The 19,151-nt window shown below is 40.0% G+C and overlaps 1 protein-coding gene across 1 annotated transcript; it reads right to left on the reverse strand.

The window, feature by feature from the left end:
* Positions 1-1,403: 1,403 nt before the first annotated feature.
* On the reverse strand, positions 1,404-18,518 carry LOC103189992 (acyl-coenzyme A thioesterase 9, mitochondrial). The gene is given in 16 exon segments (XM_007910592.2): positions 1,404-2,529; positions 3,417-3,567; positions 4,117-4,204; positions 4,489-4,574; positions 5,725-5,777; positions 5,780-5,814; positions 6,762-6,873; positions 7,141-7,208; positions 8,071-8,144; positions 8,783-8,886; positions 10,269-10,352; positions 10,743-10,780; positions 11,132-11,302; positions 12,329-12,374; positions 12,693-12,719; positions 18,397-18,518. Coding segments are annotated over 16 exon segments (1,353 nt in total). The 5' UTR covers position 18,518; the 3' UTR covers positions 1,404-2,434.
* Between the last annotated feature and the right edge of the window lie 633 nt (positions 18,519-19,151).

Genomic DNA, 19,151 nt, shown 5'->3' on the forward strand with positions numbered 1-19,151 from the left:
ATCACCTTCACCCTTCACTTTGTGTTGAATGACTGGATGCAATGGCAAAGGTTTTTTCTTTTCATTTTCCCTATTTTGTCCCTCATATACCTCTTCTTGATAACTAACTAGTTTCTCTTCCAACTCCTGTATCTTTGCTTGTTTAAGCCGCATTGGAGTTTCTTTCAATTCATGATGAGTTTTAGGTTCACTACCCTTCACACTAACCCTTTATTTTTTAATGCATCACAAAGCCTTCCACCCATCTCAATTACTTGTTAGTTTGTCCTGTAAAAGCTCCTCCTGCTCTTTTTCCATAATATGCCTAAGTTTGCTGATGATATCTTCACTGAGTTCTTTCACTTTAACTTCTGCTTCTCTGGCCAGTGCATTCTGAAGTTCAAGTTCTCACGCTTTGACTTCGGACTCTCTATCACATCTTTTCTTGTCAAAAAACAAGTAAATGAGAGAGAGGACAGAGCCAATGACGTAAATAGAGGACCCCATGATCATTAGCCACGAAATGGGATCAGACAATATCTGATAATGTATCCAATTATACAGGACATAATATTGGTTGGCTGGTATAACTGCCATGTCTCAGTATAATTAACACCACCCCACCAGTATACACCAAAAGTCAATCTCCAACTCACTAAACTTATCAAATTACACCAATACTTCAATTTCTAAACGATATTAAACATTTGTATTTATCCCACTTCAACACAGTAGGGTTCCTGTTCGGGCACCAATGTAGGGATTAATTTAATTTTGTGACTCAGTGGGAAGAAATTTCTTTTATTGCAAACCAATCAGTGGTGTGCCACAGGGACCAGATCAGTACTGGGACCATTACAATTTATACATTACTAGCTGTACCCACTACAGCTACACTTGCAAACCAAGAATCCATTTCCACGGACAGACATTTCATCCTTATCTATACTCTGCTGGGAGGACTCCTGTTGGAGGACTCCTTTTCGGAGGACTCAGTGGGAGGACTCGGCACTTTAAAAATGTAATTTTGTTGTTGTTCCCATGGCTTAGCTTTGTCTGTGTTTTATTTTGTTCCCGCCGCTTGGCTACGCACGTGCTCTGTGATCCAAAATGCCACAGCACCACTTTGACCCGGCAACCACCAGGTGTAACTGCAGCGAAAAATGCAAGACTGAAAATAACTCATGAACGGTAGGCGATATCCGAAAAAAATGTCCATGTCGCTCCCACATGCACGCCCTCTCCTATGAAGTATAAATCATGTTTCTATGTCAATTGGTTATTGTCGTTTTATTTATTCAAGATGTCTCACAGAATATACTGTAAAGTGAATTGACTGTATATTTTGTGGGAATCCACATAGTCCGTAACTATTGTATTTGTACTGCAAAACTTGGATAAAAGAAATGAGGTAGCCATCGAGGTCTTAAAATACATGTTTATTATACAAAAGCACATCACCACAAGCCTAGATCCATTAGGAACATGACCAAATATGATATAGTCTCCTTTAGGAGCACATGCAGATTAGATTACGAGCAGAACAGGTTAAAAGACAAATAGAGTAACGCAGGCACTTTAGTGATACCTTTATAACTATAGGTACTGTGCTCTCTTTACTTCCAGCACAGAAGTTCCCCACTACACTGCCACATTACAATAATAATAATCCTTGCATTTGATATAGCGTCTTATCACGTCTTCAAGACGTCTCAAAGCACTTCATAGAATATACTGTAAAGTGAATTGACTGTATATTTTGTGGGAGAAACGCGGCAGCCATTCACCTGAGCCAATTCTGGTACTCATGATACTACCTCAGTATGGCTCAGCAGGTGAAAGTCTAGATGGAGTTGGGACTCTCCAAGACTCCCCTGCATTCCCAGGGCAGGCACTCGGACTCCTGTGATATGCCTGTTATTGGAGCCTGGAGCAGAAGAGCCACGGGAGCTCTGGCTCTGCTCCCTCAGTCACGCGCAACTTTTTCACACATGATTGATTGGCAACCATCTGAGCTCTTTTTTGTCTGACCTAGAGCACGTGGCTTTGCAGACACTGGAGGGACAGCAGCAGGGAAAGTCACCTACCCATAACACATGCAACATACAGGTAGGAGCACTACACTATGTTATTAATTGTGAGTTGTATTGATTGTATTGTATTGTATAACTGAAACACTTAGAAACAAACAATAGAAAATAATAGTGTAGCTAATGAAGCAATCTAAGCAATGAATTGTTTCAGAGGGGGAAAAGTAAACATGCAAACTATGTTCTTATTTCTGCAAAGCTGAGTAGCAAAATAAAACCTTATAACATCAATAAACACAAACACAAAACATTTGGTTTATCAACATCTGAAAGAGAAAATTATTGTAATGTTTAATGTGTGACCCTTCACCCGAATTTTAACTTTGCTTGGGGGGGCAGGTTCCAGTAACTGTCGTAGATGTGTCTTATTTGCTGATGTCTGACTCTTCATGTGATGCAACTTGATTTTGTTTTCCATATGGTTTAAAATGTCGCTTTCCATCCAAGTAAAGCATAGATTCTGAAAATGCAAGCCGAAATGTTAATTATGCAAAAGACTCATACCTACAGATGAGAACCCCAATGCAGGCCCATTATAACGTAACCAGTTTAGGATGGATCTATTTATGGCACAGGCCCACTGTATAGCTGTATACTGTGGACCCGTGCTGTAACGGGAGCACTGTACACCCAGTTTCCTGTGCTAATTATGGCTGCCTTCTGGATCATTACGCTTCTCTGCCCCCACCCTTTAGAACTCCATTCCACAGTCCCCTTGTCTTGATCCCTCCCTTGCCTCCTATAAAGCACATCTTAAGACCTTCTTCTTCGACCCTGAATTCGGCCACCCTCCCAGCTCTCCATCGCCCCAGATCCCAACCCCCTGCTTGGTCCAAATGCCTGACTGCCCAGTGCCTTGGGACGTCCTCCGGATGTGAAAGGCGCTATACAAATGTAATTTGTATTGTATATCACATCTTGTACATTGCATCACACATGCACAGGCACTGATGACAGTGACCCAGAAAGCAACCATTTTTCACATTCCATTTTAAGCTGAGGGTCTGAGCTTTAGTAATATAGTATAGTATGTAGTATAGTATGGACCCAAATCCACATTCACCTGATTACTGTGGGTTTGCAATGCATCTGGGAACACAGAGGCAAACATGCACTAAAAAGTTGTGCTAAAAATCTTTAATTATGCATGCATATATTCTCAGCGGGATGGTTTTAGAAAGAGGGGGACACAGGCAAATTGAATTATCCTATGTGAAGGGTACAAATATAAATGTAAGATGCTGTTGCTTCTTTGATACATTCAATTTCTATGAGAATAAGGAATCCTGTATCATATACATTTCCTGCATGTTTCCGTCTGCTCATTGTTCCCCCAAAAGACATTACCTCCATAGGTCTTTGGGGTAACCCGCGCCACTTCCTTGTCAGAGCAAAAGGTAAAATGGAAGACATTGGTTGTGCTATGTTCTTTTGTGTATGGGTTTACAACCTCACTGTGCACTCGGACTTGGATGTGGTTCTGTTGAGTGTAACAAACCTATGGGAAGTGAGGAAAATAATGAATACTTAATAAACAATTTAAAACATAATAGAGGATAGTCATCTTCTTAGTTTTTTTTAATTCTAAAAGACCACTAATCTCTTAATGAAATCGCTACAATCTTTACCTAGGTAGCACAATAGATACCTAAACACATCAGCATCCACAGGCACAGAGATCAATTTGATGTGTAATGTATCAATTTTTATTAATCATTGAGCACTGCAGCAGCTACTTCTGAATTTCTTCCCAGTATTCAAAACAAAAATCATAATAAAGCTGATAAAGCTAGAAGCAAGGTACGTACGTACCTTTTTGGAAAGCAACTTATGAAAGATGAACAGAAATCCAGTCTGCATTTATGACTGCAATTATTTATAGCAGTACAGCTTCATAGTATAATCAGAGCCCTAATTGCTCTTGACATGCTAGTGAAACGGTAGATTTTCAGCCTCAAGCTTCACTTATTGTTTATGTTCATATACATTAAGATTGCACATCAATTAACTAATGGTGCTGACATTTCCTGAGATGTATGTACATTACCTGTGATGAGAGGTAGAGTAGGGAACCAATTTCAACTGGTTTCTGAAAAATTATGTCATCTACGGCTACCACGTGAGGTCTTGAATTTCTGAAAGCAATCAGAAACAAAGATTTCAAGATAAACTCTCTGAAGAGTCAGCTGCAACTATGAAGTAAGTGGCGAGACACAAAACACCCTGGTCAACGTCCCAAAAGATTGACATCCCATCTGTGAGATTATTGCTTAAGATACATATTGTTTTAATGATCCAACTTTTGTTACTATAAACCTTGATTACACCCAATTGGGATTGTCAGGTCGTTCATTGATTACGATATTTGAATCAGAGAAGTCTCTTCAAATATTAACAAAATACATAATCTACAACTCACCCATAGATACAAGCATTTGCCCATCCCAATTCAAAGGCTTTCCTCATCAGAAACCCACCAAAGATTTTGTTGTGAATATTCCGTTCCTAATTTAAAAAAAGGATTGTTTTCATTATTGCTCATCTCTAAATTATATTGGTAGTTTCTTTAGAAATGTAAATAACTATAACAAGCATACAATCACATTCAATGAAAGAAAAGGTACATTTTCTTAGACCAGCAAATAGCAGGATTACATTTTAAAATCAATTTTACTGCTGTCCTACCCCCTAAGAAGTTACTTGCAATGCTTATGCTTTTTAAATTACCCCCAAATTAAATGTGATTTCTTCACGGTTCCCCACTATCCCATAACACATGGAAAAATCTTTAATAGTTTTCATTTGGAGACTTTGGGCACGATTTTCAATTAGTAAATTTACCAACACTGGACGCAACCAGGTTAGATACATCAGTAAATTTAACAAGTCAATTAGCATACAATGGGAAAATCTCATATTAAATTTACCAACTTAATTATTCTACCTATCCCTGGGTCAATTTGTCACTTATTAGAGAATCACTTCTCTTGTATCTGCAGGATAGGACAGCTTTAAACCCTTGAAGTTGAGTGACATGCTCTTGATATACATACACACGCATTTACACATAAACACACTCCTCAATTTCTAAGGCAAACACAAACCTCCTCCGTTAAATAGTTACAATTCCCACACTAGCCATCCTATTTAGATCAGAATGATAATTGGTTCCAAAATTGGAGTTGCATCATTTTTAATTAACTTCCTGTGATCAGAGAGACGAAACTTACATCCATTGGGCTGGGCTGTATTCAGACCCACGTTCTAGCATGAAATATACATTAACCTACGGCTGTATTCCCTCACTGCCTACACTTGCACCAACACAACACTCTCTGAGCATTGTTGCTCCAATTTGGAGCTCAACACAGTGGGAACCTAAACCGGTCCCTACACTCTGTACCATTTCAGGTTGCCGGGCACCATTACGGGAATAAAAATAATAATAATCCTTGCATTTCGCCCACAAAATATACAGTCAATTCACTTTACAGTATACTCTGTGAAGCGCTTTGAGACGTCTTACAGACATGATAAGGCGCTATATCAAATTTAAGGATTATTATTATTTAATTTGCTTTTAAAAAGTGACAACATTATGTGAACTGCATTTATGAGATAACATGGCGTTGCATTGAATGCTTCCTGCATATACCTGGGGATGACAAATCTCCAGACCTTTAAGTTTTGTCTCTGCTATCCAAACGAATTCTCTGATAAGACTCGACTACGGAAGCTCACCGTCCTGAAACAAAGAAAAGTTTAAAAGTATTGCAGTGGTGTAACAGAGAATTTACCATCACTTGAGTTTGTTTCTCATCTACCTCTGTAACACTGTCCTCTCAGATTCTGAGATTCGTGCTACTTTTTAAAATCAGGCACGCCCTGAAAGACAAGTCACATCCAAGTAAGTTAATAACCAGATACAACTGCCGGAACTGTGACCACAACGCTGTAAAGTGTATGTCTAGCTCACATTTTAGTCATGCACATTCACAGAATATTACAGCACAGAGGGAGACCATTCGGCCCATCGTGCTCTTGGGAAGAGCTACCCAATCAGTCCCACTCCCCCGCGTTTTCCCCATACCCCTGCAAATTTTTCCTTATCAGGTATACCCATCTAATTCCCGTTTGAAAGTTGTTATTGAATCTGTTCCCACCACCCTCTCAGGCAGTGCATTCCAGACCATAACAACTCCATGCGTAGAAAAAATTTCTCATCTCCCTCTGGTTCTTTCGCCAATTATCTTAAATCTGTGTGCCCCGCGTTATTTGTGTTTGTTTCAAAATTTGCAACATTATTTAAAATGTCTCTTTTTATAGTTGCAAAGGGTAGGAGTTTGGACACCTGTATAGTCATGACAGCACGAGAGCTCATCAACCGCAAGTCACGCTGTGACAATTTCACATTTATAAAAGATTGTGATCACATGGTTATACATTCAATCAGTGCAGCCAGATGGTCAGATACATATTTAACCGGGTTCTCTATACCAGCTGCCAATTTATACATAAAAAGCTGCAGAGTTCATGCAAAAACAGGACTAAGGCAGGCACCTTATAATAGGGTTGTCTTGTATGTTTCAGTCAAATGTTGGCATAACAGGCCAGGGCAATTATATAGAATATTATTATTTACTCATTTTCATTGTTACATAAATCATTCAAATAACAGTAAATAGCACTAACCTCGGATCCAAAGTGTTAAGAAACAATTCATGTATAAGTTTTCTCTCTTCTTCATTTGGTGCCATTTTAAATAGTGACTGTTGCAATATGTTGATCCTTTTTAATTTGTTCACTGCAATTTTAAACAGGAATCAAAATCAAGTAGAATGTCTCTTCTTGCAGCTATACATTTTAAGACCCTGAAATCCCACATGCTCTTGTCTGTAGAAAAACATCCAACCTACTCACAATGAAAAAAACAAAATTTGCTCAAATTCTCAAGAATGAAAAACTGCTTTTTGGAGAGTTGGGAACTGTGTTATTTTTGTTCATTAATTACTGAATTAACTGTTCAGTAACTGATATCACAAGGCCAGAAAATGTTTAGGTAATGACTTACATTTGCCTTTTCTAAGAATATCTTCTTCCTCTGGAGTCTCAGCCTTCAGCGGATTAACAAAAGCAGGTCTGTAAATAGAAAAGAACATAAATGATTGACTGTCTTTTAATAAATGATGTTTAACATTATATAATTAATTTGATTGCCCATTGCGTTTCTTTAAATTGTTTAAACCTTCCTGCAAAATAGAAAAGCTTTATTGTGATGGAATGAATTTTGTCTCCTTGCAAATGTTGCACCTAGAAATGTTTCTACTTGTCAGTATTTCTGACTGCATATACGTGTTGGAAATGATTGCAGCTATTCTGGCGCGGGGTTGGAGGCTGGGAGGGTAGTAAATCACAGAAGATAGTTCCTTTCACGATTTGCAATATACTGCATTTCATAGGCACACAATCTTGCAATCCTGCATCACTCCTCGGTTCCCCCCACCTTTGCACTGTGAGCAGCACCAAGGAAATAAATAATTATACCATCAATCACAATGAAATCACATTTCTAAACAGACCATGTTAAGGAGTTATTTAGTTTCACCTTTCTGCGCTGTATATATTAACATACATAATATAGCACACTTAATGACAATGAGTGTTGCCATTTACTTCACTTATATGGAAGATCCATAACTTTTAATTAGCAGTAACATCAACAAAATTGCATTTGTATAGCGCCTTTCACATCAGGAGGACGCATGACATCTTTCATATAAGTCAAGGAAACCTGAACACTGATGCTGGTGATATTTTAAAGTTAGGGGTTTTGTGCAGTGCTACAATCCAGGAACTAGTGCGTTAGTTTTGATGGTCACATCCGAAATCTAACAAAGTTGTCATATTGCAAATTATACCCACAGCCTAAGAGAAAAACTTTTTCCAAACTCAATTTCTAGGAGCAATACTATCATCCAGTGACTCAATAAATGTTACTCACCCTTTGTTTTCAGGGTCTCGAGTTACCATCACAAAAGTCGCATTTAATACAGGAGTGAATACTCCATCGTAGTACTAAAGACAAAAGTACAATTACTTTAATTAGTGCTTTTGTTCCTGAGAAATAATTATACAGTACCTCCCCGACTTGATTTCTGTTACATTTTGTGACACTACTTTGCAATGAAACCCTACTTAAAATCTAATTCTGTAAATCTCAAGCAGAACAAGAAGGTAGATTATAAATCAGATAGATCTCGTTCAACAAATGGTTAACTTTGGAAACAAAATGTAAGTTTACTCTGCTGCTTCTGAAATTCGAACTCTCTGTCTCGAAATCTCTCTTCCTTGCCCCTGACCGTACCTATGGTCACCTCCCCCCAGCTTGGTGTCAAGCTCTGCTATTGTTAATCGCTCTGAGACCTATCCCGCATGAATGGTGTTTTATATACCTGCTTGTGGTGAAATTGAGGAGGAGTGCATTTGAAAAGTCCAGGCGGAAGGTAAGGGTTTTGTTAGTATTTGGTGTGAGACAGGGGTGCAAGCAATACAGGAAAGGTGATATAGGGTGAATAAAGGTTTGGGCAGCATTTGGTCTTCCATTATTTCCGCCATTTTACAGCTGGAGGAAATAGTCTCTGAATTGTTCAAGGTAAAGTGGATTAGCTTCACTTGCTTTAAAAGTACAACTTGGAATATTCCAGTGATCAAACCTGAGACAAGTGCATCTGGACTTCCATTGAAGTTTTTCCCACCCAGCTAACATTGCCAGTGAATTTCAAGTCACAATCTGGCAGGATATGCTTTTGGCATAAATCTAGAGTGATAAAAAACATTTTAGAAAAGAACGGGAGATGAATGAGAAATATCCTTGTAGGGATTTTCCAAACTTTTTTTTTTAAATCACACAGTGCATCACAGTCATTAGTCTACTAGTGTTTTGGAACACACTCCAGTTTGTTTTCTTTCACATTCATGTACACTGATCATTATTTACCAATCTGCACAGTTTCATTCTCTTGGCAGTAATGTATACAGATAGCTCCCATAATAAAACTTGACAATTTGAATACAAGTGTTATTGCAGCTTGTGATTTGAACTAAAATAATATTTTGATTTATTTCATGATGTTACACATAAATATTGTAGTTTCTGTGTTATAGCAAAATGTTCTCATATTTGATTTCTAACAAGATATGCTACCAAACAAAAAACTTATTGTAAGGACTTGTCAATGAAGGAGAATCGGTCATTAAATCAGGCTGGCTACACATACCACAAGACTGCAGCATTGTACTCTAATGAAGCAGTCCATCTGTTGTCTTTCTACACTACCTTCCTTCTCGCCAAACGTCCCAACTCTTCCCTCCACTAACTGCAGATTATTCAGAGCTCTGAAGCTTGTGTGCTCTCCCGCACTAAGTTCAGTGAACCGATCAACCCCCTCCTCGCCTGGCTCCATTGGCTCCCCATCCCTCAGAGAATCGAGTTTAAAATCCTCGTCCTCACTTTTAAAGCTCTCTATGGCCTTGCTCCTCACTACCTCTGTGACCTATCAATATAACACCAACTTGTCCACTCAGCATACACTGCTTCGTGCTTCAGGTTCCTTGCCCTGCCTGCCTCACCATTGGGGGTCGGGCATTCAGCTTTTCTGCCCCTATCCTCTGGAACTCGATCCCGGAATTCCTCCCCCTTGCCTTCTTCAAGGCGCGTCTCAATACTTTCCTCTTTGATTGTGCTTTCGGCCAACTTCCAACCTCCCTACCCTCCACCCATCGTGATTCCAACCCCAGCTCCAGCGCAAACCCTTAACTGTCCAGTTGGAATGTCCTTCCACTGTGTAAACGTAATTTTGTTGTTGTTGTGCATACACTGTTCAGCTTGTCAGCTTTGGCCTTCCATATACAGCAGTTTTTTTCCAAGTTGGATCGTATTTTGTTCCAAGGATACCAATTTATGGAGAAAATTACCACGTCTCAGGGTAAAACATGCTCTCAATAAACACAGCCACTAAGATTGCAAATAGCCCTAACTGATTCAGTTTTAGATCTAGTTCCAGCAAATATTGGAGGTGTCCAAATATCAGAAAACTCATATAATAATGGGTGCATAATTCTGGCAAGCACCAGTTAAAGTACAATGGAAGCATTTACTTTGTCACAACTTTTCTGGTAATACTGAAGTATCTGACGTACCTATTTCATCAACAAGAGCAGTAACGATGGAAAAAGGGCTTCTTGAACCATTCTCGCTTTTCATGTGGTTATAACTAATTAAAACTAAGTCATAAAAAAGAAACACTGTAAGTGTCATTATAATTACATTACTCCGCATTGTTTCTGTAACAATTAATACACATATCCTGTTTCTCGACAGCTCAAGGTGCCATCATTATCCAGTACAACCGCAATATAACACGTTTTGTTATAACTTATAACTCAGTTTTGCTTATAACGTGATTAGGATCCAGACACTGACATTCACTCCAAAAAAGTACAAAACGTGTGCTCACTGGATAAATCTGGATAAAATGACTATGCCATCTATAATTGAATGCAATTTCTGAACTCCTGCTCTGTGTTATGGATATTTGTGAGTAAATATCTTTCTATTATCTATTCAACTATGCGCTGAAAGAAGAGAAGCTACTAAAAGTGGAATGAATTTACCTCCGAATGAATCAAGATCTTCAAGGATTCTGCCAAATCTAGTTGAGGTAAAAATATAAATTGATATACAAATTAAAATATAAAGTGATATAATTTTTTTAATATAAAATGAACATTATAATAATAATCTTTGCATTTGACATAGCATCTTAGCAGGTTGTGAAAATGAATCAAAGTGCTTCATAGGTTTTACTGTAAATTGTAGTGACTATTTGTAGACAAACATGGCAATCAATTTCTGCATAGCAATGTCCTACAAATAGTTATGAAATGAAATGGTCAAGTTTATCTTGGGAACTGTTGGTCAGGACACAATGGACACAAGTTGCTAGTTTAATGTCAACATTTAAAGATAATTCAAATATTTGATATGAAAATTGCTACAATACCTTACAAAGTTATGTACGTTAAGATACTTTTCTCTCAGGCTAGGTTGGCTTCCCAGAGGTAGGAACACCTCAAGATAACTGTCCTTCATTCGTTTAACTGGTAGATCTTCCTGTTTACTGACCAGTAGAGAACTTAAAGAAGTTCTGTCCTTGATAGCCTGAATATTTTCACTGCAAAAAGAGACACTTTACAGAAAACTAGAAACGAGGAGTCAAAATGATTGAACCCATCAACTAGGCAGCTGTTTTTCTTTCTTTGTTGTTTAAACTCAACGAGATTAGGGGATGGAAGTTTATTCAGTCTTAAAATCAAACAATTATCAACAAATGAGTTATATAACATGTTTCTTTACTTTATAAACTCAGTTATAAAATTGACACAGTCGACCACATCCTCCTCCACCGCCTCTCCTCCCTCACCCACCTTGGTGGGACTGCACTCGCATGGTTCCGAGTCCTACTTAACCAACCGCCTCCACTTCATCTTGGCAAATGGTTTCTCCTCCCGCCCCTGCCCAGTCACCTGTGGGGTACCCCAGGGCTCCATCCTTGGCTCTCTTCTTTTCCTCATCTAAATGCTCCCTCTGAGCGATGTCATCCGCAGACATGGAATAAACTTTCACATGTATGTGGATCATACACAAATCTACTTTGCCTCCTCCAGTATCGACTCCTAAGTCCGCCGATGTACTATCAGCTTGTCTGGCAGCTGGACAAGACGTAAACCATACTCCTTGGTTTCTGTCATCGTCTTCACTCCTGCGGATCTGAACTCCTTAATCTCTATGGGCTCTCCCTCAGGCTCTCCGAACCAGTGTGCAATCTAAACATCTGGTTCGACCCCCCCCAGTTGTCCTTCCTCCTCTACATCTGGTCCCTGACCAGGATCGCCTTCCTCCACCTCTGCCACATTGCCCGCCTCTGACTGTACATTACCCAAAATGCAGCCGAAACACTTGTGTATGCGTTTGTCTCCTCCTGCTTGGATTACTCAAACGCACTCTTCACTGGTGGTTTCCCCAGCTCCACTATTCAAAAGATCCAGCTCATTCAGAACTCTGCCACCCACATACTTTCCCGGACCAAACTCCGTACCCACATCTCACCAGTTCTGGCCAGGCTTCGCTTACAAAAAAGCAGCTTACAATTCAAATGTCAGTCTATCTTTAAGCATAATAGTAAAATAAAACTACACACCTCCAGGTCTTAGAAGCACCAACGATATCTTGCAGTCCGTTTCGTACTAAACAAAAAAGAGGAATGTAGTCAAATCAGATTTGCATTTTATACTGAACACTTCTCCTTCAAATCCATTTTGCTTCTGCTGATTGGATATGGATAATCTTTCTGTTATAATAAATATGACAAAGTGACCCTAAAAACCTTTATTTTAATAAATGAAAATGATTTACTTTAGATAAGCAAAGGCGACCAGCTTTGTAGATGTTATATGCATGATCACAGATACTGTATAGATAATCCACTAAATACTTATCCTAGCAGATATGATGCTATCAGTCCTTTTTAGTTAGTGTTCAGATTGTACTGCTATGTCACTTACCATCATTCATGACCATCTTGGAATGTCCTGTAGAGAAAAGACGATATTTTAAAATGAGACAGTTTTATTATATATTTCCAAAAAGGAGCACATGAATTCAACTGGTTTCAAGCGCTCCAGACCGCTATCCCGAGTGAAGGACGCTATATAAATGCAAGTTGTTGTTGGTTGCTGTTTTTCAGTTTCATGCCACACAAACATTTTAAACTTTAAATTTTGTTTAAAGTTCAATATAGTTCTCTTTATTAAAAATTAAATAACGTTGGAGAAACAAGATGAACTATGTTCCATTAGTAGTGTGCATGTAGGTTTATGGTTTTAAGGATGATCTGGTCTACTCTACTTTGTTTTCTCCAGAGTAGAGTAGAAACAGAGTGGAGACAGCTCCAACATAACTGACTTCAGCCCCTCAATTTCTTCTTCAAGAAACAGAACAACTGCAACAGGTTTGGAACAATCTGATATGAAGAGATGGCAATGTGCCTAGGAGATTCTTTAGGCCACGTGTTAAAGCCATGGCCATGAAGTGTTCTAGTGAAAAAGGTACAAAAAGTATTTCAATTGCCTATTGGGTAAAGACACCAATCGTTGCAGCATGAATGACTGGAAAGTTACAGGTTAAAATCTTGGTTTGTGCTATAGGGCTGAAATTATTAACTCTAGGGCATCGTGGAGTCCTGTAGGCTAGCGGTTAGAGCACTTGCCTCGCAAACGAGAGACCTGGGTTTGATTCCCGGGCAGGGCAACGTTTCCTTACTCCACACGCCTCTGTTTACCTAACAGTAAGTATGAACCAGTTGTTAGTTAATTGGCAGATCGCTTTTCCGGGGGTAATAATTCCTTTTTTAAAAAATTGGTCACTTCAATCCTCGACTGTTTGTGGAACATTGCTGTGTATAATTGGCTGCCGCATTTCGCCCACAAAATGTATAGTCAATTCACTTTACAGTATATTCTGTGAAGCGTTTTGAGATATCTCAAAGACATGATAAGGCACTACATCAAATACAATGATTATTATTATTATTTTCTACAGGACCCATTGCCACTATTCTTTTACAGGCTGAGTGGAATTCCCAGCTATTATCTCCTGAATTTGTCAGTATCACCCTTGGTTCCTACTGTTATTTCTCTTTCAAAAGCTAGATGTCTGTCTGCACACTGCACAAAGGAGGGAGGGGGTGTAAGATTATATTTGTGATGTTTAAGTGTTTTTTAAGGCTTTTAATTAAACTTTATATACATACAAAATGTAACCAATCCATAATCCTTTAATAAGGTTTGTTTATAGAATGACTAGCTTAGTAGGGGTTTTGTGGGATCGGTTGAGGTTAGCTTCTGATTACATTTCATATTTTCCTGGGAAGATATTCACTCCTCTGAGAATATGAGCAATCTTGAGAATAATGGACCACAGAAAGAAAAGCTTCAGCCTTCGACACCTGCCTATCTCAAGACTGAAAAACAAGCCGGCTGTGGAAAACTGCCCAGAAGTTGTCCATATCTCTCTCTGTGCAAAGCAGCCTGCGAAGGGTGGAGGCTATCTCTGTGACCAGGGAAGGTGGGGTTAGAAACACATGAAAGAAAGATGTAACTTTGGAATAATTGGAGTTGTCGCAGAGGGTCAGCACACTTCCCAGTGGGATCGATATCGATTCTACTGTATCTATGGTCTCAGTTTTAAGAATAAGTTAAGCTATTTGTGTTACCTTAATAAACCTTGGGTTATTACACCACCGTATTGGTCATCTCCATCCGAATCTCTTACAAATCAGCAAGCCAACCAATGGGAGACTGTATAATTGATCTAGGGTTAACTGAGTAAGTGATATAGATAGGTTTCGAAAAGCTCGGCTTGTGAACTGGCCGTTCGGGACAAAGGAACTGTATTGCAAGATACGGGGTGAGAGTTGAGACTCTCCGACAGAGTAAAGTGATCATGGAGGCTACAAAGGCTTTCGAGAAAACGTCCGTAATGCTCAAAGCCAGCAGGCAAGGATTTCTGTGGCCATACTGTTCATGTTAATCGTGATATTATTGATAATGATGTGCTGTAATTACAGATGCTAAAATTGGTTGAAAGGATTGATGCGGTGGCTGAAGTAAAAGGGAATTATGAAGATTCTGATGGTGATAGTGGGCTGTGCTGTCAGCTTGACCCACTCGAGGATAGTCAGCAATCCCAGAATTCTGGTCGTCTTAAGTTGTCCAAAGAAAATTGCAAAGACTCATGGATTTGTTTTGCTGAAGTACAACTGATTCTACGTATCACAAAGACATCAATAACATCAGTACATTTAAACTGCTAAGAACAAAAGGAGTGTACCAACCTTGACGGATATGTTTTTAACCCTACAATGAATGGTAAAAACAAGCTGTTGAATATCTCATTGCAGACTTGGTGTAAGTGACTAAAAAGGTCTAAGTTTGGGAACGAAGAATACAAGTCTAGCCGATCTTAAGAAGAAACATTCTAAATCAACATTGATCGAACCACGTTAACAAATCGATTCCTAATCACAGCCGTTGTATCAATCAATCATTGCACTGAATTTTATTACTCATGTCTTATGCTTTTGCGATTGCCCAAGCCATAATTATATTTACGTTGATTGTGTCTTTATGTTATTTGCGCTCCCTGGGTGAAAGGGCTACGTGGGTGAAATCTGACCATTTACAGTTATCTATTTATCTGTTTTTTAAGATCTTCAAACCTGGGAATTTGTGAGCACAGGGTCGGTATGAAAACAATTCCACTTAATAAATCCTAGATAAATGAGATCAAAAATCTTATTTTCTCACTCTCAAAGTGGGGGCTGTAAGATTATGCTTGTGATTTTTATTGTTTTTTTAAGATTTTTAATTAATCTTTATATATATTTAGAATGTAACCTACCCATAATCCTTTAATACAACAACAACAACAACAACAAGATTCCATTTATAGAGCGCCTTTCACGTCAGGAGGACGTCCCAAGGCGCTGCACAGTTGGGTCATGACCCGAGCAGGGGGGAAATGGTCAGGGTGAGGGGAGGGAAGGGAGGGAGAGAGGAGGGGGGAAATGGTCAGGGTGAGGGGAGGGAAGGGAGGGAGCGAGGAGGAGGAAGAGAGTCGAGAGGGGAGCTGAAGGCTCGGTCAAAGAGAAAGGTTTTGAGACCGGCCTTGAAGGAGGAAAGGGAGGAAGCAAGGCGAAGGCACTGGGGGATGGAGTTCCAGAGCCTCGGGGCTGAGAGGCTGAAGGCCCGACCACCGATAGTAGGGCGGTTGGGGCGGGGGACGTGGAGCAGACCGGAGCCAGAGGAACGGAGGGTACGGGCAGGTAGGTAGGGGGATAGTAGGTTGGAGAGGTAGGAGGGAGCAAGGCCGTGAATGGCCTTGTAGGTGAGGATGAGGATCTTGAAATCAATCCTCTGGGGGATGGGGAGCCAGTGGAGGCGAGCGAGGGTAGGAGTGATGTGGTCCCGAAGCCTGGTGCGGGACAGTACACGAGCTGCAGAGTTCTGAATGACCTGCAGCTTGTGGAGGGAGGTGGCGGGAAGGCCGGCGAGGAGAGAGTTCCCATAGTCCAGCCTTGAGGTGACAAAGGCGTGAACCAGGGTTTCAGCAGCGTGAGGGGTGAGGTAGTGCCGTAATCTGGCGATATTCCGGAGGTGATGGAAGGCGGTGCCAGTTGTGGTGCGGATGTGAGGGAGAAAGGACAGCTCAGGGTCGAACAAAACGCCGAGGTTCCTGACTGGCTTTGAGAGGTGGAGAGTGCAGCCTTGGATGCTGATGGTGTCAGCGCCTGAGGTGCGGAGGCGCTGACGTGAGCCAATCAGGAGGGCCTCGGTTTTTCGCACGTTGAGCTGAAGAAAGTTGTCTCTCGTCCAGGACTCGATGTCGGACAGGCAGGCTGTCAGGACATCGGTGGTCGTGGAGTTGAGAGTAGAGGAGGAAAGGTAGAGTTGGGTGTCATCCGCATACATGTGGAAGTTAACCCCATGTTTGCGGATGATGTCACCGAGGGGGAGCATATAGAGGGTGAAGAGGAGGGGACCGAGGACAGAGCCCTGAGGGACACCACATGAGACAGTACGGGGGGTGGAGGAGAAGCCATTCGTTGAGACGAAGTGAAGACGGTGGGAAAGGTAAGAGCTAAACCATTCAAGGACAGTGCCTTGAAGGTTGAGGTGGGAGGACAAGCGGTGGAGTAGGATAGCGTGGTCGACCGTATCGAATGCTGCCGATAGGTCAAGGAGGACGAGGAGACAGAGGGAGCCCTGGTCACAGATAGTCAGGATATCATTGGTGACCTTGACCAGGGCAGTTTCTGTGCTATGAGCAGCACGGAAACCTGACTGAAGGGGTTTGTTTGATAGAATGACGAGCTTTGGAGGGGTTAAAAGTAGCTTTTCTGGACGGGTTGAGGTTAGCTTCTGATTACATTTCATATTTTCCTGGGAAGATCTTCACTCCTCGGAGAATATGAGGAATTTTGAGAATAATGGACCACAGAAAGAAAAGTTTCAGCCTTCAACACCTGCCTATCTCAAGACTGAAAAACAAGCCGGCTGTGGAAGACTGCTCAGAAGTTGTCCATATCTCTCTCTGTGCAAAGCAGCCTGCGAAGGGTGGAGGCTATCTCTGTGACCAGGGAAGGTGGGGTTAGAAACACATGAAAGAAAGATGTAACTTTGGAACAGTTGGAGTTGTCGCAGAGGGTTCGATATCGATTCTACTGTATCTATGGTCTCAGTTTTAAGAATAAGTTAAGCTATTTGTGTTACTTAATAAACCTTGGATTATTACACCACCATATTGGTCATCTCCATCTAAATCTCTTAAGGGTGGGGGGCTAGAATTGTGACAAGCAGTAGTTACTTTTACTATTATCAACATGAAAGGATTGTCTTGATAGCTTGTATTGTGCATTTCCCACAAGACAGAAGAATAACAACTTAGCAGGAACTGACCTTACTGTTACTAATTGTATTTGCATTCCAATTATTTATATCAACATTTTTGGTTATTGGCACTTTTATGTTAAACAAAATATACTTTGTGTATACATGTTTTGATCTGCAAGCAGTTTGCAACACAATGATCATAATAATAATAATCCTTGTATTTGGCACAGTGCCTATTGAAATGTCTCTGGTTTAAAGAGGAAATAGTGACGTAAAACAAAAGGGTTTTTTTAACAAAAGGGGGCTGTGTTGAGACAAAATTGGGGAGAAGAGGTGTTAATGGTGCAGAACAGGCAACACACCAGAGTGTGTTTAACCCATCAACTAATACATTCTCTCCTTTGTCTTCTCTCTCTATTTTTGTCTTCTTTGTTGTCCTTGTCCTACCTCCCCCACTCAATTTGTCCTTAAAAACCTCTCCCTCCCAATATACCCCAGTTCTGACGAAGGGTCGTGGACCCGAAATGTTGACTCACTTTCCTTTCTCCATAGATGCTGCCTGATCTGCTGAGTTTTCCCAGCTCTCTCTGTTTTTGTTTGAGATTCCAGCACCTGTAGTATTTTGTGTTTCATTATATCCTGAATTTAGCAGCTAATATGCAGATACTTTCAAAAAAAATCATACACCCCCTTTCCCCTCCCAGCACAAAAATGTTTTTTCAAGGTAATACATTCAAATTACATTCAAATTACTATTATTTCTCACTAATAATACAATTGTAGAGTCTCTAAAATATGCATGATGTTATTTAAGTACCTTCAATCATTTCTGGAGAGCATCCTCCATGTTGTGAATTTCCAGACAGAGACCTACATGCCCCGATGAATACAGAAGGAATACGATGCAACATTCGAAACCTGTAAAAGAAAAGTTTCATTATTATTTTTGCCACAACTGCCACAAGTTCAATTTACAATACTATTCACTAGTGAACCCTGCATTTCACCCATATAGATTGGTTACCCAATGCTCGTTAAGTTTTTTTTCCAAATATTATGGTTTTAGATGCTTCTATTCCTTATCTTGGGAGACAACTATTTGGAATAGCACAGGTTAATTATGTAGTTGTATACAAATAATTATAATAATAATCTTTACATTTGGTATCGAGTTTTATACGTCGGGATGACATCCCAAACAGATTCACAGGATGTAGTGTAAAGTGCAGTGACTATTATTTTGTGGACTATTGTAGTGGTTAATCTGTATTTCATTGCTAAAAAAAAACTTTGCCCCAAGATTTCTAAAAGCATTATTACTGTTATGTAGTTTCTTGTAAAGCCAAAAAATAGTTCTGCTGGAATTTTTTCTAATTTCATTTTCTCAGTTACATGTCATCACCAAACAACCTCAACAAAACCTCAAACCTATCTGTAATTAACAGGAACCTAGGAAATGGTATGTGGAATATCATTAAGAATAAATTCCAACCACACCACCACCACCATCATCAACAACAACAACAACAACAAAAGGTTTGATGTCATTTGGTGCTCAGGAAAGACAAGGAT

The sequence above is a fragment of the Callorhinchus milii genome, unplaced genomic scaffold, assembly GCF_018977255.1.
Source record: "Callorhinchus milii isolate IMCB2004 unplaced genomic scaffold, IMCB_Cmil_1.0 Scaffold4, whole genome shotgun sequence".
Taxonomy (NCBI): Eukaryota; Metazoa; Chordata; class Chondrichthyes; order Chimaeriformes; family Callorhinchidae; genus Callorhinchus; species Callorhinchus milii.